The sequence below is a fragment of the Geosmithia morbida genome, assembly GCF_012550715.1.
Source record: "Geosmithia morbida isolate 1262 chromosome Unknown scaffold_2, whole genome shotgun sequence".
NCBI classification, from domain to species: domain Eukaryota; kingdom Fungi; phylum Ascomycota; class Sordariomycetes; order Hypocreales; family Bionectriaceae; genus Geosmithia; species Geosmithia morbida.
The window spans coordinates 2,310,487-2,336,352 of record NW_023336189.1 but is presented as its reverse complement, the minus strand read 5'-3'; the positions used below and the strand labels follow the sequence as shown (position 1 = coordinate 2,336,352).

The following is a 25,866-nucleotide window of genomic DNA, read 5'->3' as shown; positions in this document are numbered from 1 at the left end:
CCAGAGTAGACGGGCGTATGGTCGGATATTCTGGGAACTAGTACGGATACGAATTGCGCCCTCGACATCGCCGTCACCAATTCGTCGGACCCGAGGCCAGTGTCGGGCTCGTCGCTGGCATCCGATTCGTAGCCAGTATCATTGTACTGCATGCGGGCATAAATAACAATGAGGCAGAGTACGGACTTAGTGGCTTACGTTTTTGGCCCACTCCAATACTTAGATGTAGCTTTCAATTCAAGGTCACCTCCCTCAAACTGCTCCTCAAACGAATCAAAAATAGAGATTGAATCTATAGTCATAAAACTTTTCTCGTCCTTAAGCTTGCTCTGGATGGCTTGGATCTCCTTGACGAGGATATGCCTGTCGGTCTGACTGATATTCTTGATACCGTATCAAGAGAATCCACCGGCCGTCGCGGACCTATACTGCTCCTGAAGGGCAGGTCAGCAAGCGAATCAACAGCGCTTGTTATCCCCACATGCTCGTTAGTCATCGCTATTGTGACGTGACTTCCGAAGCAAAAGCTCCTCCACTCTTATTCCAGCATCCCATTCATCATCATATAAGCACTCGTTCTTTTTAGTCATCACACTATGCCATAGTTGCCGCTCTTCTCCGGATCTTGCATATCCTTTCTAGGGCCTCTATATGGCGCAGCATTGCCGAAAAATGCGCTCGTATATAGACAATGGCTCTTTGGGTCGTTGATCTGTTTTCTATCCGCTCTAAAGCCTTAGAAGCACACACTAATCTCGGTATCGTTTTTATCCTAACGAAGCTGTCATTGATCCGGACGACAACTGTGACGGCGATTATGCCAACGGAACCGACTCTGGCAGCGACGAGGACCTGAGCGAGGACTACAAGGCCAGTAATAAGAGTCATGGTGAAAGGCAAGGCCCAAGGCTTTCTGCTACGAATATATTGTCCTTGGGATTGCTAAGGACCCCAAGAACGGACACACCGATGTTTTGGCTATAGAGGTCTACTAACGTCACCATAAAAACGAAAATTGGAAACCCAAACCGTGAGTTTGATCCGGGAGGTTAGAATATCCTCCAGCTGATTAGGCTTCTAGAACCGGTTTCTTATTCCGTGAAAATCCCCTACTAATGTTGTGTCCTATTAGTCACAGCCTAACCCGCGTCATCCGAGACGACGCAGTCGAAGTAGATGGATACAGTCACAAAAGGCCTTTCTTCTCGACGAATATTGGCATGAGGATAATCAGAATACACTAGAAGTTATCGATATTGAAGACGCCTATTTTCCGACGATCCGTGCAAACTCCTATTAGGTAGAGCAAGTCTGACACACTAAACCCTGTTTAACAACAAGCTTCTTAAATCGTCCCACAGTCAAGTTCTATAAAACCGTTAGATAGGGCGTTGACGCTAAGACGCTTAATGTAAGAGCTTAGAGTACCCTTTAGGACTGTGTTTCGTCCCTTAGCCAAGTGAATCCTATTAGTCACCACGCTTTCTCTCTAAAACGATTAAGCATAAAATTAATAGACTACTTTAACTCAATAGACATATTACGTAGCACTTAAACTCTATAGGTTATCTAAATAGTTATTTTACCGAGTCCTAATAACCATACTATATAGCTCACTAATATTTAACTCTATTTAGCGGGGAGATATAGACTCGATGAGAATGCTTTAGCGAGACGGCGTTATATCTATTAATACCGTTAACCCTTATAGACTAGGACTGCTATACGTAAGTAACGGGTGGCCGGCAATTATTACCGTAGTATATATACTAATAACGTTTAAACGTTAAAGTATGCTATATACTATTGCTAGCGTAATTACGGCATTAGGCGCGCTATAGAAGTGTGTAAGGCGCTAGTCGATGCTAGCGCAAATCAAGACTAGGTGAATAAGAAATTAAGGTAGGCTATAAAGCCTAATATCTAAATTATCGCTACTAAATAGATATAGTCTCCCCTCCTATACTATAATAGACGCTATATATACCGAGTTCGTTAGTGTGACGGTTGGTACGACTCTATGCTACAGGGTAGTCAGAGAAGTGTCGGTTTTATGTTGGCGAGGCCGTTAGGGCGTCTAACTAAGCAATAAGGCAGTYATAGTCGTAGGTRCTAATTRTAGAAGGAACTAGGGTTCTAAAAGAAGCGTTAACTATTGTATTAATAGCTAGGTAAAGAGTGACTAGGCTATAGAAATAAGGTTAGCTATATACTAGGCGATCGCTAAGGGGATGTAATAATGGTGAGGAGCGATCATTGCGATCGCTAGGTAATTAAGGTAATCGCTTTTTATTATATATAAGTAGGGAATGTAGTGATAAGTAAGAAAATTGTAGGGTGCACGTAAAGGTTATATAACGGGCCGTAATACGATGCCCCTCTCCTAAGGATCTTATCCTAAGATTATATATAAGCGTTCTTATCCTACCTATTAGTTATTCTATAAGTCCCTTCCTTTATCCTTCTATCTTACTATATCTAGCCGTGTTGCTAAACGTTCCTAAAAATCGTCTATAGACGCTAGAAATCGAAAAGTTCGTCTCCTTAAGACGATACTTAGAAATTCTATTAATATGCCTTTATATTCGAACTATTAGACTCGTGGGTTATCGTCCTATCGGGTTTCTAAGTTGGACTCTTCGCGCTATATAGAGTGCGTTCGCCTTAACCGAGCATCCTATAATATCTCCGGTCCTTCCTTTAACTAGCTAAAGAAGATTGTCGCTTAGCATTCTAACCTTAAATCTAAGCTAGAGTAGGCTAAGGAGGAGCGACGTTAGACGGACGCGAAAATCGAGCGTCTTTAAAAATAAAAGAAATTATAGTTCGAGAAGATAATACGTATAGTGTCTCGTAGCATCGATTTAGTAGAGGAGTTAGAGCGTATAGAAAAGGAGGAGGCAGAACGCGAAGCGTAGCGTGCTACTAAGGAGCGTCCTTCCTCGAGCGGGGGTCTTTTCTTAGATATCGAGATTAATCCGCTCTTACTATCTAATAATGTAGCCTTAACTTCGTTATTTTTTACTAATATAGGTATTACTAGGGAGTCGTCTTTATCCGCTAGGGTCTCGAATAACTTTAATGAAACTATCGCACGAGGCGAAGGCAGTTCTTAAGGTATTTTGCGGGTTCTTATATATTTTTAGTATTATTATATCCTTTCTATTTAACTAAATATTATATTTCTCCTTATAGTTCTCGTTTATTAATAATTCATTTAGGTTCGTATTCCTCTTTATATACCTTAATATATAGTTATTGTTTTACGTTTTATAGTATAAGTTCTAATAATAAAATATAAGAAATAGGGTATATCTTTATTATAGATAGTAGTAATAGTTTATAGTTAGTGTCTAAAAATGCTTCTTTAACCTTAAATAGTCTAATTTTCTTAAAGTCGAGTTTTATACTTAGTCGAGTTATCTAAAAATTTTATTAGAGTAGGTAGACTATATCCCCTCTCTTAAAGATTAGTCCCTTTAATCTTTTCTAGTTATAGTATTTTACTATTCTTTAGCGAATAAAGGGAAGTTCTTTCTATATTTAGGAGTATAGTAATCGTAACTAATTAGCGTTAAGCATTACCCTTTCTATAAGTAGTCTTAGTAGTATCGTTTAGTATACCTTTAGGTTAAATCTATAGTTAGCTATTACGGCCCGTTATGCGACCTTCACGTGCACCCTATAATTTTCTTACTTATCACCAACACTTCCACTTATAACGCGATCATTCGGTTTTAAGCAACGATTATTGCGATCGCCTTCGGGATCGTAGCGACCACTAGAACGATCATTGCGATCGCCTTAAGAATATTAGCGATCGCCTAGTATATAGTCCACCTCATTTCTATAGCCTAGTCACTCTTTACCTAGCTATTAATATAATAGTTAACGCTTCTTTTAGAACCCTAGTTCCTTCTATAATTAGTACCTGCGACTATAACTGCCTTATTGCTTAGTTAGACGCCCTAACGGCCTCGCTAACATGAAACCGACACTTCTCTGACTACCCTGTAGCACAGAGTCGTACTAACCGTCACATGCTAGTGATAAGTAAGAAAATTGTGGGGTACACGTGAAGGTCGCATAACGGGCCGTAACATTCTATTAGAACTAGTTCCCTAAGAACAAGCACCTACGACTATAACTGCCTTATTGCTTAGTACGACATCCTAACTGTCTCGTTATATAAAACGACACCTTATCTCTGTCTACCCTATAGCTTAGAGTTGAACCCAACCGTCACAGAACTGTAGAAACATATATATGTCGATTTTGTCCGAAAAAAAACGAGCCTCGTCGAGCTTTAGGGAATAGATGCTGGATTAAAGTTATTCCGGGCCAATTTCATTCTCGAACTCGGACATATCTTCATCACATTTAGACCGAAACCCTGACAGTCGGCCCCGACAATAGGCAACGCTCAATCGCCTTTTTCTTACTCGTACACTCCCTGTTGACCAGGAGGGGAAAGCGCCCTTGAAAAAATCGACATTGTGACTACATATCATCCTCAACCACGATTCCTCCCACTTTTCAGCACCTCGAGCCAATTGTTACCCCAAATCCCTGACCGACAACATGTCCGGTCTCGACGCGCCGGAGATCGCAGCGGCCTACGATGCTGTCCGCTCCGACAAAGAAACAACCAACTGGATGCTCATCTCGTACGCGGCCCCCACTGGGAATAAACTCATGCTGAGCCAAACGGGCACCGGTGGCCTGGCAGAGCTCTCCTCGGCCCTTGACGACAGTCAAGTGCAGTACGGTTACGCACGTGTCGAATACGCCAATGATAAGGAGAGCACACGGGTCAAATTCGTTCTGATTGTGTGGATTGGAGAGAACACCAAGGTCATGCGCAAGGCTCGTGTCAGCGTCGAGAGCGGCGACGTCAAGAGGGTTCTGCCGCACCACAGCATCGCCATCACAGCCAACGACCGGAACGAGTTGGATGAGAAGGATGTGGTGACCCGGCTACGCAAGGCCGGTGGTGCTGATTATAACGGGGGCAGAGGCTAGTAATAACAGATACCAATGCTGACATGAACCGAGGCCGGCACTAGAGGGTTCCCGCTGCCGACGCCAACCATTACTGTTACTTAATTCGGCAGCCACAGTAATGGTATACACGGCGATCGTGCGAAGCAGGGAGGATTAAGGGGGAGGGGGCGCCCCAGGGGTGTTTGGTTCATCACCAAACTATACAGCATGCTCTACATGTGCTAGGGATAGGAGAAGCGAACATAGAATATTTGATTTAATGGACTGCCCTTGCATCAAGACATGCCTTTATCATGAATGTGAATCAATTCCCCCCACGTATCTTCGTTATATACTTCCCAACGAGCTCTGATCTTACTATCATTGTTTCGCATATATCTCCACGAAATGTGGCGTACATATAGTTGTATATGTGTCAACGCCACATGTACCCAGTGCACCTATGCCGAGTTCGTACATAGCTGGCTTCATTTCCCCGCCGCTGTGCCATTACACTCACCCTATTCTCGAACGCTTTCGGATGCTGACAATTCGGGTATTTAATCTGTATCTTGCCACAGGCTGTCCAAGTGTCGCTGCAACCTTATTCTTCTTATATTCAACTTCTATTGTGGAACCTTCATTGAGACCCCGAACATAATGTACCATCATAGGGCATCCTTGTGTCCATGGACACGATGGGCAGGCACACCCAAGTTTTTCTAGTCCCGGATGCTCTATAAGGCAAAAATGCCGATTTTCGAAGAGACTTACTACCGTCCTATAACATGGTTACTCCATATAGGATAGTCCCAGGATGGTTTATCTCAGGACCCAGTTTCTCGACGATATCTGTTATAACTTCGTCACTAGAAGCCCCTTCTGGCTCAATACAAATAGGTTATGCTCACATCATACACATCCATAGAGCCAGAGAGCTAAAATCACCTTGTTGATCAATTAGGGCTTAGGTCCGTACCGTCTTTAATGATCTACCATTTTACCAAGGTCTTCCTTCATTGGGTCAAGAGATTCAGCCAGTACTCTGTCCGCAGCTTCGTGGGTCCTCTCACCAAATCGGGGTACCTGAAACCGGATGTTCCGTTGTCCTACCTGTCTTGTGAGATGAATCCCGCAATCCCATCAGAGAAACAGAGAGCCGGTACCATGGATAAGGACAGTAGCAAGAAGGTGACTGTGAACAATCTGTACGCTGACTATGTGCCTATGATTTGACACGTCGACAAGGTGGCCGGCTAAATTGCCGACTTGCCTAGCGGATATGGGGTTTCAAGGTATCGGAAATGCACCACTGTCATGGGGGTAGTCCTTCATACTTCAGGTTGGTTTTCATTCTTTTATGATGATTGCAATCGAGTGTTAATGGTGGCATGGTGCCCTCCACGGCCAATAGTAAACTAAGTTTAGGGATCTAAATATCATACATAAATCTGGCCAGCCCAAAGAATTCTCACCGGGCGTACACCCTCACAGCAGAAAAGGATAGAAAGAAAGGATCCATTTAGAGGATAATACAGACTCTTGTTTATAATGAAGACGTGCGTCTTGCTCGTACTTAGTGAGGCCCTCATTTGTCAGGCACACGGCCTCCATTGTGCTCCCGGATAGCAGTTATTAATATATACTCCAACTCAACTGGGTAGGAGTACAATTTTCAATTGAGGACCGAGTGTCATTGGTTCGGAAGAAGCGAATGGGGTAAAACAATGTGCGCAGTCGTGCCAGATGCTGAAAAGCTACATGCAATATTAGCCGGGCCGGAGGGTGATAGCCGGATGTTATACACAATGACGTAAACAAAACCCAGTCATGGACCATCATGTTATTAGATGCTACCCTTTATCTCCTCGATACAGTGATGCTGTTTGGCTGTGTATGGAGGGCAACTACTAGAAATTGCTCCAGTGGTTTTAACCCTTACCAATTTTACTACCAAGATGATGGTGAAAATGAAAAGTTCCAATTCTCTTCCACGCGTTGCATCACATGATATTGCTCAGTGCGTGGGACCCACAACTATGGTAGCCGCACCCAGCTTTACGGCGTGGGCATGTCTCTTGGGTCGCCAAGGTCTCAGGTGTGCTTTCGGATTTGGAATCGTGGGATCTTCACATGTCCTGTTCCTATGATGCTAATGCCCGGGCACGCCCCTAGGCTCCAGTTTCTCGGCAATATCTGTTATTACTTCGTCAATGAAAGAAATCACGGGAACGGGATAACATTGAAGTTTGTGGGGTGCCTCGGTAACAATATGTGGATCGGGCTACTGTGAGCTAGTTGCCTCGGGCGACGCTCGTATACCGGGGCAGCAACGGGGGCTTGACCGAGCACCTTTCAAGGGTCCGGCGAGTACTAATTCCGTCAACAACCTCTCTTCTCGTTTGAGTCTTCCCATCATCAACCAGATATATGAAATTACTTCCTCAGTGCTCCCGATACAACATCCCGTCAGCATAGAAGGAACATGTCGCCTAACCCGGACTGGGTCAAGAAGCTGGCCGTGGCTGCGCCGCGGGGTTCCGACCTCCTTGCAGCGGAGCGCTCGGCCAGCAACCTTGATGTCAACCAGCTCTCTGATTATCTGTTCACCAAGGCTGCCCTCGATACCCGCGACCGCATACTGAAGATCCTCCTCAACGACCCCATATTTGACAAATCCCAAAACTATTTCCAGGGCCGCCAGGAGCGCATCCAGGCCTCCCTTGGCAAGGCCAAGAGGCTGCGCCAGCTTCAGGTCCAACACAGTTGGTCCGAAGACGAGTACATGATCGCCAATGATCTGCTTGCCGAACCCACGCCTTATGGTCTCCACGCGTCCATGTTCCTCAAGACTCTGCGTGATCAGGGCACCCCGGAGCAGCACAAGCTCTTCTTGACGCGCGCCGAGAACTACGAGATCATCGGGTGCTACGCGCAGACCGAGTTAGGTCACGGTTCCAATGTTCGTGGCCTAGAGACAACCGCCACGTGGAACCAATCCGACAAGACCTTCACGCTCCATTCGCCCCAGCTTACATCCTCAAAATGGTGGATTGGCTCGCTCGGCAAGGTCTCCAACCATGCGGTGGTCATGGCGCAGCTCATCATCGACGGCAAGCGGTACGGCCCGCATCCGTTTGTTGTCCAGATCAGGGACATGAACACACACCAGCCTCTCCCGAACGTCCATGTCGGTGATATTGGACCCAAGTTCGGCTACAATACCATGGACAATGGCTTTCTTCTTCTCAACAACCTCAAGATTCCACATGTCAACATGCTTGCAAGATTCTCCCGCGTGGACCCTAGCTCCGGAAGATACGAGCAACCTGCCAATCCCGCAGCGATCTATGGTACTCTCACTTGGGTCCGGAGCACCATCGTCCTCCAGTCAGGCTCAGTGTTGGCCCGGGGTGTGACAATCGCAACTCGCTACTCCGCTGTGCGTCGGCAGTTCCAAGACCTTGATGCCAAGGGCAACGTTGGCGAGAACCAGGTCCTGGACTATACCATGGTTCAATACAGACTTCTGCCGTTGTTGGCGGCTACGTTTGCGCTCCATTTCACCGGTCGCAGCATGATTAGTCTGTACGAAGAGAATCAGCAACGAGTGGCGCGTAAGCAGGAACCTCCGAAACTGAAAGACGCAAACCGTCGACCGGGTCCAGAGGAACTCAACCCTGGAGCCGACCTGATGGCTGACCTGCATGCTACGTCGTGCGCCCTTAAATCATACGGTAGCACTGTTGCCGGTGAAGGGCTTGAGGTCTGCCGCCGTGCTTGCGGAGGCCACGGGTATAGCTCATTCTCCGGCATTGGTACCTGGTTTGCGGACTACCTCCCGACCTTAACATGGGAGGGTGACAACTACATGTTGACACAGCAAGTGTGCCGCTACCTTCTGAAGACCGCTCGTGCAGTGCTTGCCGGTAAGGCCGGGGACAATGACACGGCACGCATCCTCAAGACCTTCCTCGCCCGTCGCGACACCGGTGCAGCTTTCGATGTTCTGGCATCAGATTCTGATCTTGTGGATGCCTACGCTTGGCGTGTCGCCTACTTCACCTTTGAGGCACTCCAGCACCGCGACGTCGACAAGCAGTCTTGGAACAGTCTGCTAGTCGATTTCTATCGCCTAAGCACGGCACACGCCCAGTACATGGTGGTCAAGTCGTTCTACGGTGCACTTGTGGATCCCTCTCAGAGCTCGCTTGATCGTCAGACTACCACTGTCCTTCAGCAGCTTTTCCGTCTGTTCGCCCTGCACACACTTGAACGCGAGGCGACCGAGTTCTTCTCTAGCGGTGCTACAACCACGCGTCAGATACAGCTTGCCCGCAAGGCAATCATGAAGCTTCTGGGGGATATCCGGCCTCACGCTATCCGTCTGGTCGACGCATGGAGCTTTCCGGATTGGCAGCTTGATTCGAGCTTGGGACGCGAAGACGGAAATGTCTACGAGGATCTGTTCCACAGGGCCAGTGAACTCAACCCACTCAACAAGGTTGTCTTTGACCCTTACCCGCACAACAACAATATACTTAAGGGTGAGGAGCCCAAGAGCAAGCTGTAGACGCAGATTGTCTGGAACCAGGGCACTTGGGCATCCCCTGACTTGTTGTATGTCGTGGCAGATTCCCAATGCTGTTTGTGTTAGCTCTTTCAATTGATGTATATTTATCTACTATGCTCTACAACATCACAACACCACCGATATCGAGTTACAGTACATGTACACATCGTAGAAAACTGTACCCCACGTGATTCGCGCCTTTATCCCGGATTTGACATCGGAAAGCCGCATGCCCGTAATAGCCATACGTAATTACCCAAGGGTAGTTGCACCTTTGACACCACAGTAGTCGCGGCCAGTAATGGTATGTTACTTCTCTTCGTCTTCATATCTCCAGCTGGAGATATCTAACATGTCCCATTCATTACAGACAGGCGTCCGCCATCAATGGTCAATATGAGACCGTTACAGTAGCTGCCGGGCCGACTGAACTCTTGAATCAGCTCCCGTCGCCGACTTTTCTGCTCTTCTACTGAGTATCTGCTTGATTATTTCCTTCCCTCATCTGAGTGGGATACTTTCAGGGCACAATCGTTATACCTTGCAACACGGTCGATCTTTGCCCAAGTGCAAAAGGCTCTATCCTCCCTCCACCTATACCATACAAGCCGGTCTCCTGTTGGCCCTATATGAGTATGTGTTTGGCCGGCCTGAGCAGGCTATCCTCATCATTGCTGAATGTGCTCGAATGGGCTATTCTAGACGCGTTAGCCTCCAGAGGGGTTCTTGATCAGACCAGTGTGGTCTTACGAGCCTGAAAAGTAGTTCAGAAACACAAATCAATCTGGAATCAAAAGAAACTGCCCATACATAGTGGGTGGTCATAATTTGCGAGAGGTACTGGGTCTCTGTCCAGTGGCACTTTTTTTTCATTTTTTCTTTGTGCTATGCTAATGGATTTGGACAAGCAGGGCGATCTTCTACGAATTGGGAAACCTAGATCAGCCGCTTATTGCGAAAATCATAATTGACAGTATCAAGCTTCCAATTGAGCCCCACGTTTTGGAGAACGACATCATAACGGACCACAGATTCATTGCGATATTGACACTGCCCTCCATCAAAGATCCTGAAGTTGGTGCATTCAGTCGTTTTACTCAAGAAATGTGGCTTCATGAGCAGATCATAAAAGCCTCCGACATACCATCCTCTGAATCCAGGCTGGATAAGTTTCGAACCCTAGACAGCGATCTGCAGGCGTTGTCCGCAACGGCTATACAAGAATTTCATGAGTGTGGAGGCACTTTATTTATGTGCAGGCATGAAGGTGGCTCAAGGCTCTGAAGAACCGAAGGTGATGATGATGAATGCTAACTAATTAGCTACTACACAATGTGATATATGAGAAAGCAAGGGCTAGCTGAACCACGTGACCATGTGGCCTCCGGCCATCAACAATTCATGTCATGCAATATCAGCTATCATCTGGTCTGTAACGTAGTTTCTTTTCAACACCGGCAGCATAGATTAACGACGATCAATTCCATATTCGTTCTCCATTGGCGCAGTCTCGATGAACCGAAAAGAAGTTCCAATAAGAAAACTTGAATCGAAGAAGAATGGCGTAACCTCTCTCAGATTATTCTTGATACCGCGGCGAGGCTGGTTGTTGACGTGGCTCATGAAACCTCCGTCCTATATCTTGGCACCTACATCTTTTTGAGCGCATCTCCAGGTTATTCTTATATTCTCCATGCTTCGTTGACTTACATATATGCTAAATCACACTAGGGTGGTGATGAGTGGTTGGTGAACGCCGAAAGGCAGCTGCGCTCATCCTTGAGTGGCTACAATCGATGTTGGAATATCGATACCTTTGACAAGGAGTATGCAGTACTTTAGTTGGTTAGATGTGCCCACATCGTTGTGTCTGGTTGACTCGAGCTCACGAAAACAGTATAGAAAGCATAAGAAAAACAAAAGGGGGTTTCAGATAGCAAAACATACAAGTCTTAACGTATTATTATTCAATAACACCAAGCCAAACGTGTGAGACCGTTGGTTGTGCTAACATACTAACATACTGATTGTATAGGACATGTGCTGGCTTTCGAAATCAACTCTCATAGAAATCCATTTCTCAGGTAGATTTGTCATCGCATTACACCGAGTCTTCGCTATCAATCTTACTAGGCTCTTCTTCATCTTTGTTTGTGTGGCCAAATCCCTGTTCCAAGAGTTGGGGATGGCGCCTCACGTACCAGACCATGGCCAAGATGACCAGGATACTTCCAGCACTGAACGCTGCGCTCATGGGAAAGCCGACGGGGTATTGAGGAGAATCTTCTACCCGCCACGCTCGCAATGGAATCGTCGCATGTCCAACATAGACCAAAGTCACAGCAGCGCCGACAATGATGGACCGCGCTTCAGGTTCTTTGCTCAAGAGGGTACCCAGCCATGCCAGCAACGCATACCCCCACGCGGCCGTGGCAAATGTGAGGAAGTAAAAGGCCATAACAGTGGCTCGGTCGTCGGGCCATCCGGACAAAACGGACGTGGCTATCAGCTGCAGGCCAGCAGCGCCAATGGCAACCTGCCATCTCCAATTCTTCCAGTCGCTAAGGGCGTTGAGGCCAATATTGGTGACAATCGAGATGGCATATCCACCCAGAGGAATCAAGTTGACGGTGTAGACTGAGTAAAGAGGATCACCAGCAGAATTCTTGAGACCCTTCAGGTAGAGAAGAATGTAGGAGTTGGCCCGCTGCGACCAGGCAAACTGGAGATAGGCAGCGAGGAAAAAGTAGCCGATTGGATGAACAACAATAGCCTTCAGCTTGCCCCATAATGCCTTTCCCTTGATCTTTTCCTGCGTCTTGATACCGGTATCTGTCATCCTGGACCTGGCCAGTTGCCTCTCATGGTCCGTCAGCCACAGGGCACGGGTGGTATATGGCGCGTCTGGTATGACGAAGAGCCCGTACAGGCCCCAAACCATGGTCATGATACCGGACACGATGAAGAGCCACTGCCACCCCTCTAGCCCGTGCACGCCATCGAGGTTCTTGTAAAGTGCAGCTTGGACTATTCCAAGAAACATGTTTCCGGCTACACCGCTGACACCGAATATCGCAAGTCGTTTCCCGATCTCTGACGGGGTGTACCAGTTGAAGATGAGGTTCACCAAGCCCGGCCAAGATGTTGCTTCGAAAACACCCAGAAAGAACCGGAGAATGTAGATTGTGCGGGCGTTCTTGGCAGCAAAGGTGGCCAATGTGAATGCTCCCCAGATGACCTCACAAATAGGTAGCCAGAGAGACGGCCTCAGTTTGGTCTGTACGAGCTGGGAGGGAACAATGAAGATGGCGTATCCGATTGAGAAATATGTGGTGAACTCGACCAATTCATTTCCGTAAAGCTTGAGGGATTCCTTCATGCCGGAAACGTAGGCTGCTGTCGTCGCGGACTGATCCATATCTTTCATCAGTCCCGCCACGAAGGCCCACACGAGGAGGAAGACATCGAGCTTGAGAACCAAGATATGTTCCGGGTCTGCAAAGTATGGAATGATTCTTCCCAACCACCCAGTCTCCCTACTTGTCGCTGTGCCGCTCCGGATCTCGTAGTCAGGCATTGTAGGTCTCTGGTGTCGGGATGTTTGTCTGCGCACCCTCGAGAATCTAGGAGCTCTATCTCTAGGTCAGATATATTTATATATAAAAAAAAAAACCACACGAACCGTTTTACCTGAAGATGCACACAATGATCTAACCAATCAATTCTCAGGATATTCGCTACCGATACTTGCGCCATAGCATAGGGAATGGCGGCAGGCCATCGGACCCTGTGCCTTTACACAACGCTTATTATCCTAAGTTAGTCCCCACGTTCACATAGGACCGCGCACGCGCATGCCAAGAATTCTTCATGCAATAAAGCCCGCATGCGAGTACCCACAGTCAGATACGGTGCATCTTTACATGTATTACTAGCAAAGACACCGTTAGCCAATGATATTTGTATAAAGGCAGATGTCGCAATACCATGACTAACGCTACGTGGATGTTTTATCTACAATGAGTTGCAAGCACGCACTCTTGCCAAGATATCACATAACATTTTCCGATAGATATCGTAAGCCACAATTCTATTAATGTAAAGTCATACCGATATGCTACGCCATGCGCGGGGTTCCCATAGTCGAGCGATGACTGCGGACTCTCCCGACGGGCGGATTACCCCCGACATCGGGTAAGTCCGCCCTACCTAAATCGTAGGTATGTACCCTTACTATCTGGGTGTTTTCCTGCATATAAATACGTTACTAAGTATATCTAACGAGTGAAGTCTGGTTCTTCTCTTTACGACATATCTGTTCTACGGTACAACGTACGGCTCAACCAACATGACCTCTGCGCCATTGTACCCCGCTTACCTACCTACTAGGCCGGATGGCTTCCAGCCGACCCTTAATCTCCCCCTATTCGAGGCAGATGAGCCAGGGTCTCGAGCCAGTGCATCCAAGGCATCTCTGTTGGGATCCGGAACTACCACCAAAAACATCACGCCCAAGATCGGTACGGAGATCCGTGGAGTACAACTCAGCGCGCTGTCAAAATCTGGCCTAGATGAGGTGGCCGCGTTGGCCGCCGAGAGGGGCGTCTTGGTATTTGTGCGTAACTGTACCGGAAAAAAACTATATAAAATATTTCGGTGATGGCATGCTAATGTTGACCAGAGAGACCAAGATTTTGCGGATGTGGGGTTTGATAAGCAGAAGGATATCGTAGGCCACTATGGACCTCTCCACAAAGTATGCGAGCATTCAACAGAAACATGGGTGTGATGGACGCAAGCTGGGGACTAGCACTGACATCGGCGCAAAGCATCCCACTATGGGCTACCCAGCGGGAACTGGGCCAGAGTTCCATGTCGTTTACGCAGACGAAAAAGCGTAGGTCTCCATTTATTGTTCCGTTTTTACACTACTGACTCCCTGCAGGGGAAATCTCCGAACGCTTCTAGGTCGGCGGGCGACCTATGATCTTTGGCATGTTGACCAAACATTCACGCCAAATGTCCCGTCCACGACGTTCTTCTGGGTCCTCGAGACTCCCGCCAACGGCGGAGGCGACACAGCATTTACATCCTTGTCGGCCGCGTACGATGCTCTTTCACCCGCCTTCAGGGAAACCTTGCATCCACTCCGCCTTTTCCACACCTCTGCATCAGTGGGTGAAGTTGCGCGCATAGGCGCCGAACGTGCGCTCAAGGAGGCCGTGTCGACGACGCACCCTCTCGTGATAAGGCATCCTGTTACCGGCAAGCCTTCGCTCTTTGTGAACCCCACAATTGCTCGCAGTATTGAGGGGTTTTTACCCGAAGAATCTGACAACCTTCTTGGGTTTTTGCACAACCATATCAGAAGCCTGGATTTCAGCTGTCGCGTGAGTTGGGAACCAGGCACCGTCGTTGTTTGGGACCAGAGGGCCGCGGCTCACAGCGCCGTGCCCGACTTTGCCGATGGTGAGCGCAGGCACATGGTGCGCATCATCCCGTACGGGTCAAAGCCTGAGCCTGCATTTCCTTGAGACACATTATGAACAGAAATAATCGATTAATTGCTTAACTAATGAAAAAAATGTAAAAGAAAAGAGAGCTCAACACGTGTATCGTACGTAGCACATGGCAATGATAAAAAAAAGTCCATACCCAAGAATCCAAATTTAGACGGGGCGGGGCCAAAAATTTCACAACATGGTCAGTATGAGGGTCGAACTCATGACCTTCGCATTATTAGTACGACGCTCTAACCAACTGAGCTAACCGACCTCGTATAATACGGAGAGTATTCTATTCACCCTATGAGCTTGGTAGGGAGCTGTTTCGATGCTGTACTCATTCCCGGCGGCGATCTCGGGCCCGATCAACCTGTTCGTCTACTATAGGGAATATATGGGACGGTGGAGGGCCCGCATTTCCAAGATGCTGAGTTGACGCTCCGCATGCTCTATAAGGACGGTTCGGGCCACACCCAAGGACACGGAACATGAATGTCTCGTTATTTTCAGGCAGCTTTTGCCCAGGTGTCCTTTCATGACTGATTGTGTTTACAACATCCGTTATCAATTAAAACGCTGATAAGCCTCCAGATATCCAACATGCGTTTGTAAAACTGACCCCGATCAACTCGGCAGTGCAGTTGTCGTCGGTGTTGGACACACGCATCCCCGTTCGGCAATGCTAGTAATTGGTGGAGCAGTGCATGTCGAGTAGGGTTCGTGAGCCTGGTATGTCGGCTGGGGTTGCAGATCGATAGCCTCGGCCTTGACCAGAACGGGAATGATCTGACCCGTGCTGAGCCTGAACTCACGATGGTTCAGGGCTTTGAGGAGTCGTGAGATCATACCCGAGTGGGCTGTGACACTAATCCAGGTGTTGCTATCGTTTCTGAACATGTCGTCGAGCACCGCCTTGGCTCGCACATCCTGTGCATCACCTGTCTCGCTCTTTGTGGCATCCCATAGCTCGTCATGCTCAGCAAACCCCTTCTCGAACTCGTACCGAGGGAAATTCTCCCCGATAAACGTCTTGTTGGATCGCCAATTGCACGTATGGGGTGTCATGCCTTCTCGGAATAGCTCCTTGACAGTGGGCACGAACGGATGCTGGCGAGGCAGGTCAATGTCCCCAAAGGTGAGGTTGGCGGTGGTGGTGCAGCGCTGAAGAGGGCTGACATAGTACGACTCGAAGTGCGGCATATTTTGCGTGGCGTAGCGGTCTTTGAAGTAGGCATTTGCCTTGAGGGCTTCGTCGATTCCAGCAGAAGTGAGCGCGGCATCTTTCCAATAGGCAGTGCCATTGCCGGTTTGCTCAGCCCAATAGCACTATTATATAGGCGTCATTAGACCGGTGATTGCCACGCATTCATGGTGTGGTGAAACACAATACATTCCAGGCCGGAGTCCCATAAAAGGTTTCGGCAGAATTGTGCCAGCCATTTCCATGGCGGCCCATGAAAATCACCTTGTATTGCACATCGCCACGGTTCCGAGGGTTCCAATTGAGGTACTTGACCCAGCGATCGAAACGCTCCCATTGCGAATCGCAATCGTTTCGACTCAAGTAGTTGTCAGTGGGGTACTTTCGGTCAATTAGGCCAAAGTTGACGTCGGCCTAGTCATTATACATATGAGTAAAGCATCATGCCACAAAGAAAGCAGGACAGAGGGCAGCATACGTAATCGAAGCCATCGGTGCTGGTCGTCTTGTCGTCCTGCAAAAAGTATCCTTCGACCGATGTGTACTCGATGGACTTACCCCGGGCCTCCCGCCAAACATTCCGACACAATACCAGGGGCAGAAGGCCCAAGGCTGTATAAAGTACGGAAGCCTTCATTGTAGAAGTTGACGAGTGATGGCTCGATTAGATATCGTGAGCTTACAGCATAAGGAAAAGGAGGCGAGAAAGAAAGAAAACAAACCGCCCTTTTTAAGTTTCGCGAGAGTAGTTTTTAGCAACTAACATGAATGGTTGTCAAGATCGTTTTACCCAATCAATCATAAACGTGCCTCCCCCGAGGTATTATCAAATAGCCAACAAGATAACGTTGTTCATCATAGTGGGTCTCGGGTCAAGCCACTTTTTTTTTCCTTTTCTTTAATGCATTCTACACCCGCGTCCCGCTGCCAGATGCACAGTACATGTGCTCGATATTGACATCGATATATGTATCTCTGCGTCATTCCAGAAGTACACTAGCATGTCTCCAATTCCAACATTCCGTTATCTTGAACAAAGAAGACTGATATATTAGAGGATTACTATATACTGCTTCCCTACCAGATTCTGATTGACCGAAGATCTAGAGCCTTTCCGTTCCAGTTGTACCCTTCGGGGATCGTAGGCCCAAAACACGTTTTCAACAGCACGTTATGTGAATATGTTGAGATAAAGACATCCGTTTAATGCAAAGAATCAATGACATGATACTGTAATGTTTAACGAACAAGAGGTAAATAGAGTGTAGTGTGTCTATGGTAAACAAAACAGAACTAAATAACGACAATGAAGACGGATGCAGTACTCTGAGGCCCTGGACAGGTAGTCAGGGGGAGCACCCCAGTTGGCATTTTCTTCGTTACCAGACTCGTAGAGAAAGGCGGTAGGAGTAATAGACTCAGGAATGGTAGCCTTGGTGCCAAAGGCGATCCAGGAGAGATTGCCGTCCTCGATAAACATCTTTCAGTCTAAAAGGTAATAGATAGATATAATCATGAGAAGCCTTTAATTGTTATTCACATGAATGAGACGGTTTAAATCTATAAGCTCTACTTCGTAGGGCTACGAATTTACTTATTATGAATTTTACTGAATTTTATACGCATTTTGTTTTACTTGAGAATTTACTATCTTGAAAGAATAAAGTAGAACAGCTTTTAATAATTTTGTTTGTATCAGCATTATTAGCTGCTATATTTTTGGAATTGGGTTTATTGAAAGAATATATTATATTCTTTCATTGTTTATTAGAAAAGGCTGGTAAATATTTCATATTAGTAATAAAAGTAAGTTTTTTCTGTAAACCTGCAGTTCTAGGACATTTTTTTAACATTATTATTAAATATTTTCATTAACATGATTTTTTTTTGTCTTTTTTTATATAGTACATAAATATAAGAAATAAAATGTTGGGTAGTAAAAGGATTATTGTGGGTTTGTCATCGAGATAGCTGTACTCCGTCATGGTGTTGACACCTTCGTCAACTTCCTCGGTAAGGATTCTGTCATCAGCATTGACAGTCACCAACTGGGTATTGGTACCGTGAGGAAGACATCGTGCTTGATTTCGTTGTTGGGGTCTTGGCATCACAGTGTCTAGTCAACGTGGCTAGCGCGGGCTTCCTTGCCTAGAGTGTTGATGAAGTACTGAGTGACATTGGTGTGAAACTAAGACGGGGATGTGGACAGGATGACTAGTGTAGTATTCGGGGATGTTGTGGTTAAGCTGGGTAACACCTAGTTGCTAGTGAGTTAGATACCACGAAGGAAGGTCTTGTTGATGTTGTTCTCGTCGTCTGCGTTGCCAATGCCGCTGGCAACAACACCAATCCTAGACACCAGTGGCTCCACGGTTCCAGATCTCCAAAATGGCCTCGGGAACAGGCCCAGAGGCGCTGAGATAGACGACCTGGTAGTCTATCGTCAGGTTGACGACCTCCTGGTCTTCGGTTTAGCCATAGCGCATGTCCTCTCCACCAACGTCTTCAGATCGTCAGTAAGGAAGTGCGGTAGAAAAATATATCTAGACGCGGTGTACCTGCTTACGGAGATGTCACTGGATGGAGGCAGGGGTTATTCCTGGCAAACAGCTCAGAAGCTGGGCTCTGGAGGTCGTAGCCTGGGCTAGTCGAGATGTGGGATGTAGCTAGGACAAAGTGAGTCGGCGTCATGCTTACTAAAGCCCCTTTTGGAACGGGCTACTGAACGGTAGCAGACCGGTGGGCAATGCTTTGAGCTTCACGGCTATGAGCCTTGAGCTTGGCGACACAGTGTCTAAGGGACCTCTTGCTGGAAGTGACCAGGAATTGTGCGGCGCTTAGCAATCTCCTGGCCTATGTTCACGACCCCAGTGACCGGACCATGGGCCAGCTGAAAGGAGGCACGAAGCAACGTTGGAAGAGAAACGCATCTTCATAAAAATAAAGGAGATCTGATGTCAATGTATAGGTGTTGAGTATCGCTGATGACTTTCGAAGAGATGGTGACTCTCCTTTCCCCCTTCATTAACTTGAGGCGCTCTTCATTTCTCCGTGTTTAGGACGTGTCTCGGTTGTTGGATCTATAGGTTGTAATACACATGTCCCAAGATTTGCCACCAGATATAAAGCTGCCTTTCTGTCAAAGTGTGAAACAAACGAGATCTTGACAGTATACTTAATACCGATACGCCCAATGAGAGCAGCCACGTCGAACCACGTGAAGTTGGGCATTATCGTACGAGCATTACACGTAGGACAGTCCAAATACATTAAGGGATCCATGTTCTAGGGATGGCAGCGCAATCCATGACCCTCCCCTTACATGAAGCTAATGGAGATGAAGGTATTGGAAAGGCGTATGGTAGCCTACGCCTACGCATGAGGCTTCTGACACAGTTGCTTTCTTCTTTCCTTTAGAGTATATGGCCGGAGTGCCGTGTGTTGTCAGCCGTGCTACACCGGGCCCACGTTGAAAAGTAAGTCAGTCAGTCGGTTAACGGAGGTTGGTGGGGCGTTCCGGATATTCGGCATCTTTACTCAATAACGTCCTCGCCCCTGCGTACTACATAGTAGATATTGAGCACGCAAACCACTTGCCGATGCTTGGCGATTTGCTTCTCCACCTTGTTGTCCAGCGTGACGGACAGCCTCCCAGGCTCCCTCACTCCTTTAGCCCCGGCTTCTCATGACCCCCGAGACACGCTAAACGGGAAAGATCTCGCCAAAGCCATCTGAAGCCAGCCTACGTTGTACATATCGCATTGCTCTAACTTGGGGCGTAGAGATCTGAGTTCCTGTTCCTCGGGAGCCGTCCAGTCGGGAGGCTAGCGCCAAGCCGCCGGTTAAATGCAGAATATCGTCATGGCCAACTGATGGGTCCTCCCTTGCATGGGGTCCGCAATGACAGGAGCCCCATTGTTTGGGTACATTTTGAATGGCAAATATTGGCATTGGGTTCTCAGCGCTAGTATGCGTCGGTGCTACACGTTGAAGAACCTTGCATACGCATTGTCGATTGTTAAGCCTCCTCGACATTGTCTTCATTAGTTGGGCCATATTTAGAAACAATCAACGGCCCCCATTGTGAAACAGGAACAATCACTCTATGCAAGCCGTTTCGTTTCCCCACTACTATTCTTCTTCCCAGATAGCCAAGCCAGGCTAAGCTAAAACCAATCTTTAATTATACACTCTACTCTCTAGAAACTTTAGAGAGACATGACCTCGACGCTGTCTCTATACCCCCGAGATGCGCCCTCGCAGAAGTAATGGTATTTTATCAATTCCTCGGCACTGACATCCAACCAACCCGGTGCCTTGTCCATTATGCCAAAACTCAGCCAGACCTCGTCATCCAAGAACCCGTGACTCCGATCCAGCGGGATATCCGTCGAGTTTGCAAAGAAGACCATACCTCCGGTCCAGATGTACTTGTCTTCCTCCTCGCCAGGATACATGAGCTTCTTGCTCACTGAGCGCATCTGGTAGGGTGGAGCAGAGTTATACGCAACGATACGCCGCTCGTACATCGTATGAGCGCGTACGGGGGGGTCATAACGTCTCTGCACCATGCCTATCAGGACAGTGTTATCTTCCTTTGGCGTGCAGGAGCCTCTGTTGCAGAGTGTCAAGCTGAGCATGGGAGTGGACTGGTGCACATGGCTATCCGAGCGCATGACATCGTGAACGCAAGTTTCTGCCTTGCTATGCCATGTCTCGTTGGCGTCGTAAGGGAAGGGCGCTTCGACCAATGATTTCTCTTCCGAAGGGACCTGTTCGACCGGTTCGCCGATGGACTTGAACCGGAAGAGCTGACCGGGCTCGGCCATGACGAACAAATCTTGGTCGTCTGGGAGTAACGGAGACTGGGTCAGCGCCCAGTTCTTCTCTCTCTGGTATCGCGCATCCTCCTCCTGCCCCTCCGGTGGCCGACGGTACAGTGGAGTCGGCTCTTGGAAGTATACGGGCGGCATGTCCAGGCCACTGCTACCGAGTATTTCGCCGAACTCGGGTACAGCTGCTCGGGCATCGATGATGAACATGCCCTCGCACAGATTTTCGTCGGGGGTCTGATGCGTGAAGATGATCAAGGGTGCTCTGGTCCGGGACCAGAAAGCCTTCATGTCTTCCGGGCCAATGTACTTGTCCATTTTCGGCTGCGCCTTGCAGTGATGCTTTGGACCGAGAAAATCCTCGACCAGCAGTCTCTTCCATTCGCCGGTCTCCAGCTCTGGCTTTCCGTCATTATCGGTCAGGTTTGCAAACATGGCCACCTGTCGAGCTCGCCTGTAGTCGACGCCATCGATATGTTCGTCGACGTGAAACGCTCTCGCCACGACCAAGAAATCATGCTGGCTTCCTCGAGGAAGCTCAAGCAATGTCGGATTCAACACATCTATTCCGGTCCGGTTGAGGTCGATGGAATGGTAGGTCCCGTCCTTGAATCGCTTGCTAGTAAGGAGACGGTGGTCGACTTTACGGATGGCTTCGATGTCGGTGTCATGTGTGTGGCGCCAAATATTTGGTAGCCGTACCAGGTCTCCCCATGATTCTCTCGATGGCACATCTGCTATCTCGAAGACGAGGGCTGCAATCAGAATCAAGATACAGGCCTTGATCGCTGCCGAAAGTACCTCTCGCCGGGTGCTCGGTAAATGCATCGTAAACAAGCTGTGCTTCGTGCAACACAATGTCTGGTATCGGGCCTATAGCAGTGGCTTGTTGTGGCGCGGGCGGCCTCTACGCAGGAAAGCCGCAAGGTCGCGATCAGAGTTGCCGGTTTCCCCAACACCGGATAGCACCAGAAAATATGGCGGCAGTGTCGAACGTCTGCTGCAAGCTTCCTTGTGGTTTTGCTGCAGAATAAGGCCAAGAGATGACAAGCTATAATTCACGATCGAAGGAAGATGGAGACGGGGAGAAACCCCCTTGGTCATACGAGTACGAACACAGAGCTTTCCCAGATTCTCAAGGCGGCTGTCTCACAAGCCGTACGTTGTACAGTGCGCCTTATTTGAAAAATGTGATTGGCTATTAACCATTTAAAGTATGACCCAGATTTTATTAATGATGTAATGTATTCAATCCCGAGCTCGTCTCATGGGAAGAGATTAACAATGCCGCTTAGCCGTTGCCCTTCGATGCCCTCCGTACGATCCTGTTGGTCTCTCGCCCCACTTGCTAGTGCGTAATACCCAGTTTATCAATGGCCATCCCATATCAAATTTCCTGCTGCGATCATTGCACTGCCCCCAGATGTGCTGTCATCTTACAAGTATTACATATATTATTAATATGTATATGGAGTACATATATGTATGCTGGCCATCGTTTTACTTAGTAGTAGAGATGCAGGGCTGTGTGGCAATCAATAACTGTGGGTGGGTACGGTACTGTGCGAAGTCGCAGCTGTATATGTACATGTATGTGTGCTTAATGGTAAACCATCCCCAGATGAATCACCCCAGGTTGGCTGATGGTTGATATATTATTAAATTCGAAAACGTTCAATATTCGAGATCGGTCTGAAGAGGCTGCCAGTCATTTTCCGTCCGCGCACATGGTCGCTGTTGTCAACAGATACGGCGGCACAGGCACACAGTAATACTAATAACACGTGTTCGGTATACAGACAAAGAACCCTGAGGGAACGGGGGAGAAACGGTAGGAAGACAAAAAGAGGGTTGTTGGATTGATCGCACAGATAACGGTACTTGCACCTAAATCATTTCTTTTGTAAAAAAATAAAAAATAAAATAAAAATAAGGAAAACCGTTAGATCTAGCACATAGCTGCCTTTCGCTACTTCTGATGCTAAAGTCTGCCGTTTTCTGGCGTCCAAGACGACCAGTGCTAATCTATGCTATGATAGTAGTAGTTGTATGTACCTTTGCGATGCATTGGAGCCTAAGGCAGTTATGAAGAAACCGTGTTTCTTTTCACAGGGATGCAATGGGCTATCTTTTTGCCTGCAAATCCTGATCTACGACGTCGTCCAACACCGCCAAGCCCTTCTTATTCGCTTCCACTCTCTCACGCTTCAACCTGCGAGTGTCCGCCTCTGAGCGACGGGTGACCCACCATGTGACTAGGGTAACAATTGTGCAAACGAAAACGAGGGCTATTGCAGTAGCAAAGCTCTCCCGGTACCGCGGCGCGTATTTCTCCTTGAATATTTGAGGTCCGATGGCACCACCGATCTGACCGTAGCTGTTGACGAAACCGATGCTGAAAGCCGACCCGGTGGCGCGGGATGTTGTTTGGACGCGCCAAGGCCACATCAGTGGGTAAAACGCGGCTGTAAACGCGTTGCCGACGAGGGTTGCAGCGTAGACTGCGCCGTTGGAAGGATAGGCGACCAGGATGCCATAGCATGCCAAGACGACCGCAAATACCCCAAGAGGATATACCGGCCGCGGAAGTTTTCCGTTGTCGGCAAAGAATCCCGTTACGCCAATGACCGTGATCGCAAGAAAGCTGATGGGCAGGTTGAGCAGCTGTGCTTGTGCGATGGTTGTGAAGCCCAGGTTCGCGATGACAGTCGGCTGGTAAAACCTGACACCGGATGTTCCCACTGTGAAGGTTGCCCAGATGAGAGTAAAGAGCCATAGGCGGCGATCCTTGAGCGTGTCTATGATTTCCCGGAAGTTGAAATTTTGCTCCGCTGCTCGGGGTGCGTTGGCCGGCAGTCTAGCCTGGATGAAGGCCTTCTCTTTGTCGCTTAGCCACTTAGCTGTGGGTGGGACTTTAGAACGTGTTATCAGTTATTCCTTAATGCTTTCCAGTAATAGCGGGGGAAAAAAAAAGAAAAAAAAAAAAACAGCTTACAGTCCGGCAAAAGAAATTTGACAATGACCCCAAGAACGATTGTCAACAATCCTTCGGAGAGAAACAGCCACTGCCACCCCGAAAGGCCACGAGAGCCAGACGCCGTGTCGAAGGCAAAGGCAAGTAATCCGCCAATAACATTAGAGAAGTTGCCAAGCATATCTGGTTCTTAGTTAGTGTGATTCTTATCCATATCTAGACGGCAGTTTCATACAAAAGTATAACAAACGTATAGACATCTCATCTGGTCGGTACCAGTAGGTCATCTGCAAGATGACGCCAGGAAACATGCCTGCTTCGAACTTGATAACTGAGTCAGTAACCGGAAGCTGACAATTTGGGCTCGTCATACTCACCACTCCCAACAAGAATCTTGCTGCATATAATCCTCCTTTGTTGCTGACAGGGACGTGTCCCAACAGGCAAATCCCCCATGATATCATGATGCGCGATTGCCAGTTGCTAGGCTTCATCTTCTTAAGAAGGAGGTTAGACGGAGCTTCCAGAACAATGTAAGGTACCTAGTAAGTGGTTAGATGTGGCTCTTTTTTGCGAGTTGACAATATCATGACACTTACATAGTATACGACCGTAAGAAGGTTGTACTGGTCGGATGTCATGTTGAGTTCTGTCAAAATGTTTCTATCGGTTTCGCGATTCATAATTCTGGCGTTGCTGATATTATCGGAATCGAGATTCTTCATCAGAAATAGAAAGGAGCATATGGTCATGATCCTCCAGTCAATCCGTCTCAGCAAGGCTTTTTCCTCGGCCTCCGTAAGGAGGGCTCGGTCGCGCATGCGTTCCGCATCGAATCCAGCAGCTCCCTGCCCAGATGTAAAATCATTCACCACTTCGCCACGCTTGACAAATCTGGTACGAGAACTTTGGCCGTTTTCAGCGCTATCGGACGAGTTATCAGTCGCCTGGTCGTGGACTGGCACAACTATCCCTTCAGCTGTCTTTTGCACATCGGCCATAATGAGCTGGGTCAGCAGGACGTCCCGCCAAAGAAGTTCAAAAGTAGTAGGGCAACTAGACTAGTGTTGTGTCTTGAAACGGATATCTGACTTCTCTTTAGTAAACTGGCGAGGCCACTTGCTAAGGGTGTTTTTCAACAATTCCCAATGTATTCAAGCAGTCGCAGAATTTCCTCATTGTGACATTATGGATCCGGATGACGCAGACACACCCTCGAGCTTGGCAATATCACCCACTGTTACACCGTAGATAAAGTCGACCGCGGGATCAACACTACGATTTTCCCCTTCGTAACAACGGCCCACGGAATACTTGGTGTACTCAACATGTCCTCGGGAAGCACCGTACCAATGGCAATAAAACGCATGTGTTCATAACTCTTAAGCCATATCAAGGACACCAAGATCCAGGAGATTTTACAGATATAGATTGAACGTTATTGCGGGGTCAGATGGCGAGATCAAATAGTCCCGCCCCCACGAGGAGGCCCGGCCTCCCGTCGTCGGCCATGGGGTATGGCTTTTTGCGGGAATAAATACTCTCCGGTAGATGGTGTTCTATGAACCTTTATATGAGTGGGAAAGAGCACTTGATATCTCTAGATTTTTTTTTCTCCCTTGACCACTCCGTATCCTCATACTTGATCTAACCCACTACCCTTCTACACGATGCCTGCTCTCATCGACCCAGTGCCCGTTACAGATACGGCTGTAAAGTCTCTGCCTACTTACAAACAAGTGCCTGAAACGAGCCATGATTGTGAGATCTGCCTAAATACAAGAATACCCACAACGTTA

At 47.8% G+C, this 25,866-nt stretch overlaps 9 protein-coding genes across 9 annotated transcripts; 3 read left to right on the top strand and 6 right to left on the bottom strand.

Annotated features, from left to right (window-relative positions):
- Positions 1-589: 589 nt before the first annotated feature.
- Positions 590-888, bottom strand: GMORB2_4366 (uncharacterized protein; the record flags this gene model as incomplete). Its single annotated transcript, XM_035466341.1, has 2 exons — positions 590-712; positions 778-888. 2 exons carry the CDS (start codon positions 886-888, stop codon positions 590-592), a joined length of 234 nt encoding a protein of 77 aa, XP_035324178.1.
- Positions 889-4,581: 3,693 nt separating this feature from the next.
- GMORB2_4365 (Cofilin/tropomyosin-type actin-binding protein) lies at positions 4,582-5,022 on the top strand (the record flags this gene model as incomplete). The annotated part of the gene is made up of 1 exon (XM_035466340.1): positions 4,582-5,022. One exon carries the CDS (start codon positions 4,582-4,584, stop codon positions 5,020-5,022), a length of 441 nt encoding a protein of 146 aa, XP_035324177.1.
- Positions 5,023-7,468: 2,446 nt separating this feature from the next.
- On the top strand, positions 7,469-9,556 carry GMORB2_4364 (acyl-CoA oxidase; the record flags this gene model as incomplete). The annotated part of the gene is made up of 1 exon (XM_035466339.1): positions 7,469-9,556. The coding sequence occupies one exon, from the start codon at positions 7,469-7,471 to the stop codon at positions 9,554-9,556; it is 2,088 nt and encodes a 695-aa protein (XP_035324176.1).
- Positions 9,557-11,657: 2,101 nt separating this feature from the next.
- GMORB2_4363 (Major Facilitator Superfamily) lies at positions 11,658-13,133 on the bottom strand (the record flags this gene model as incomplete). The annotated part of the gene is made up of 1 exon (XM_035466338.1): positions 11,658-13,133. One exon carries the CDS (start codon positions 13,131-13,133, stop codon positions 11,658-11,660), a length of 1,476 nt encoding a protein of 491 aa, XP_035324175.1.
- A 771-nt stretch (positions 13,134-13,904) lies between these two features.
- On the top strand, positions 13,905-15,090 carry GMORB2_4362 (sulfonate dioxygenase; the record flags this gene model as incomplete). The annotated part of the gene is made up of 4 exons (XM_035466337.1): positions 13,905-14,171; positions 14,238-14,312; positions 14,386-14,453; positions 14,502-15,090. The coding sequence occupies 4 exons, from the start codon at positions 13,905-13,907 to the stop codon at positions 15,088-15,090; spliced, it is 999 nt and encodes a 332-aa protein (XP_035324174.1).
- Positions 15,091-15,684: 594 nt separating this feature from the next.
- On the bottom strand, positions 15,685-16,898 carry GMORB2_4361 (Broad specificity phosphatase PhoE; the record flags this gene model as incomplete). Its single annotated transcript, XM_035466336.1, has 3 exons — positions 15,685-16,386; positions 16,451-16,675; positions 16,740-16,898. The coding sequence occupies 3 exons, from the start codon at positions 16,896-16,898 to the stop codon at positions 15,685-15,687; spliced, it is 1,086 nt and encodes a 361-aa protein (XP_035324173.1).
- Positions 16,899-18,377: 1,479 nt separating this feature from the next.
- Positions 18,378-18,952, bottom strand: GMORB2_4360 (Dioxygenase; the record flags this gene model as incomplete). Its single annotated transcript, XM_035466335.1, is given in 4 exon segments — positions 18,378-18,449; positions 18,457-18,518; positions 18,542-18,690; positions 18,828-18,952. Coding segments are annotated over 4 exon segments (408 nt in total).
- Positions 18,953-20,469: 1,517 nt separating this feature from the next.
- On the bottom strand, positions 20,470-21,921 carry GMORB2_4359 (uncharacterized protein; the record flags this gene model as incomplete). Its single annotated transcript, XM_035466334.1, has 1 exon — positions 20,470-21,921. One exon carries the CDS (start codon positions 21,919-21,921, stop codon positions 20,470-20,472), a length of 1,452 nt encoding a protein of 483 aa, XP_035324171.1.
- A 1,296-nt stretch (positions 21,922-23,217) lies between these two features.
- GMORB2_4358 (transporter) lies at positions 23,218-25,068 on the bottom strand (the record flags this gene model as incomplete). The annotated part of the gene is made up of 5 exons (XM_035466333.1): positions 23,218-24,005; positions 24,089-24,250; positions 24,303-24,390; positions 24,445-24,609; positions 24,667-25,068. 5 exons carry the CDS (start codon positions 25,066-25,068, stop codon positions 23,218-23,220), a joined length of 1,605 nt encoding a protein of 534 aa, XP_035324170.1.
- Between the last annotated feature and the right edge of the window lie 798 nt (positions 25,069-25,866).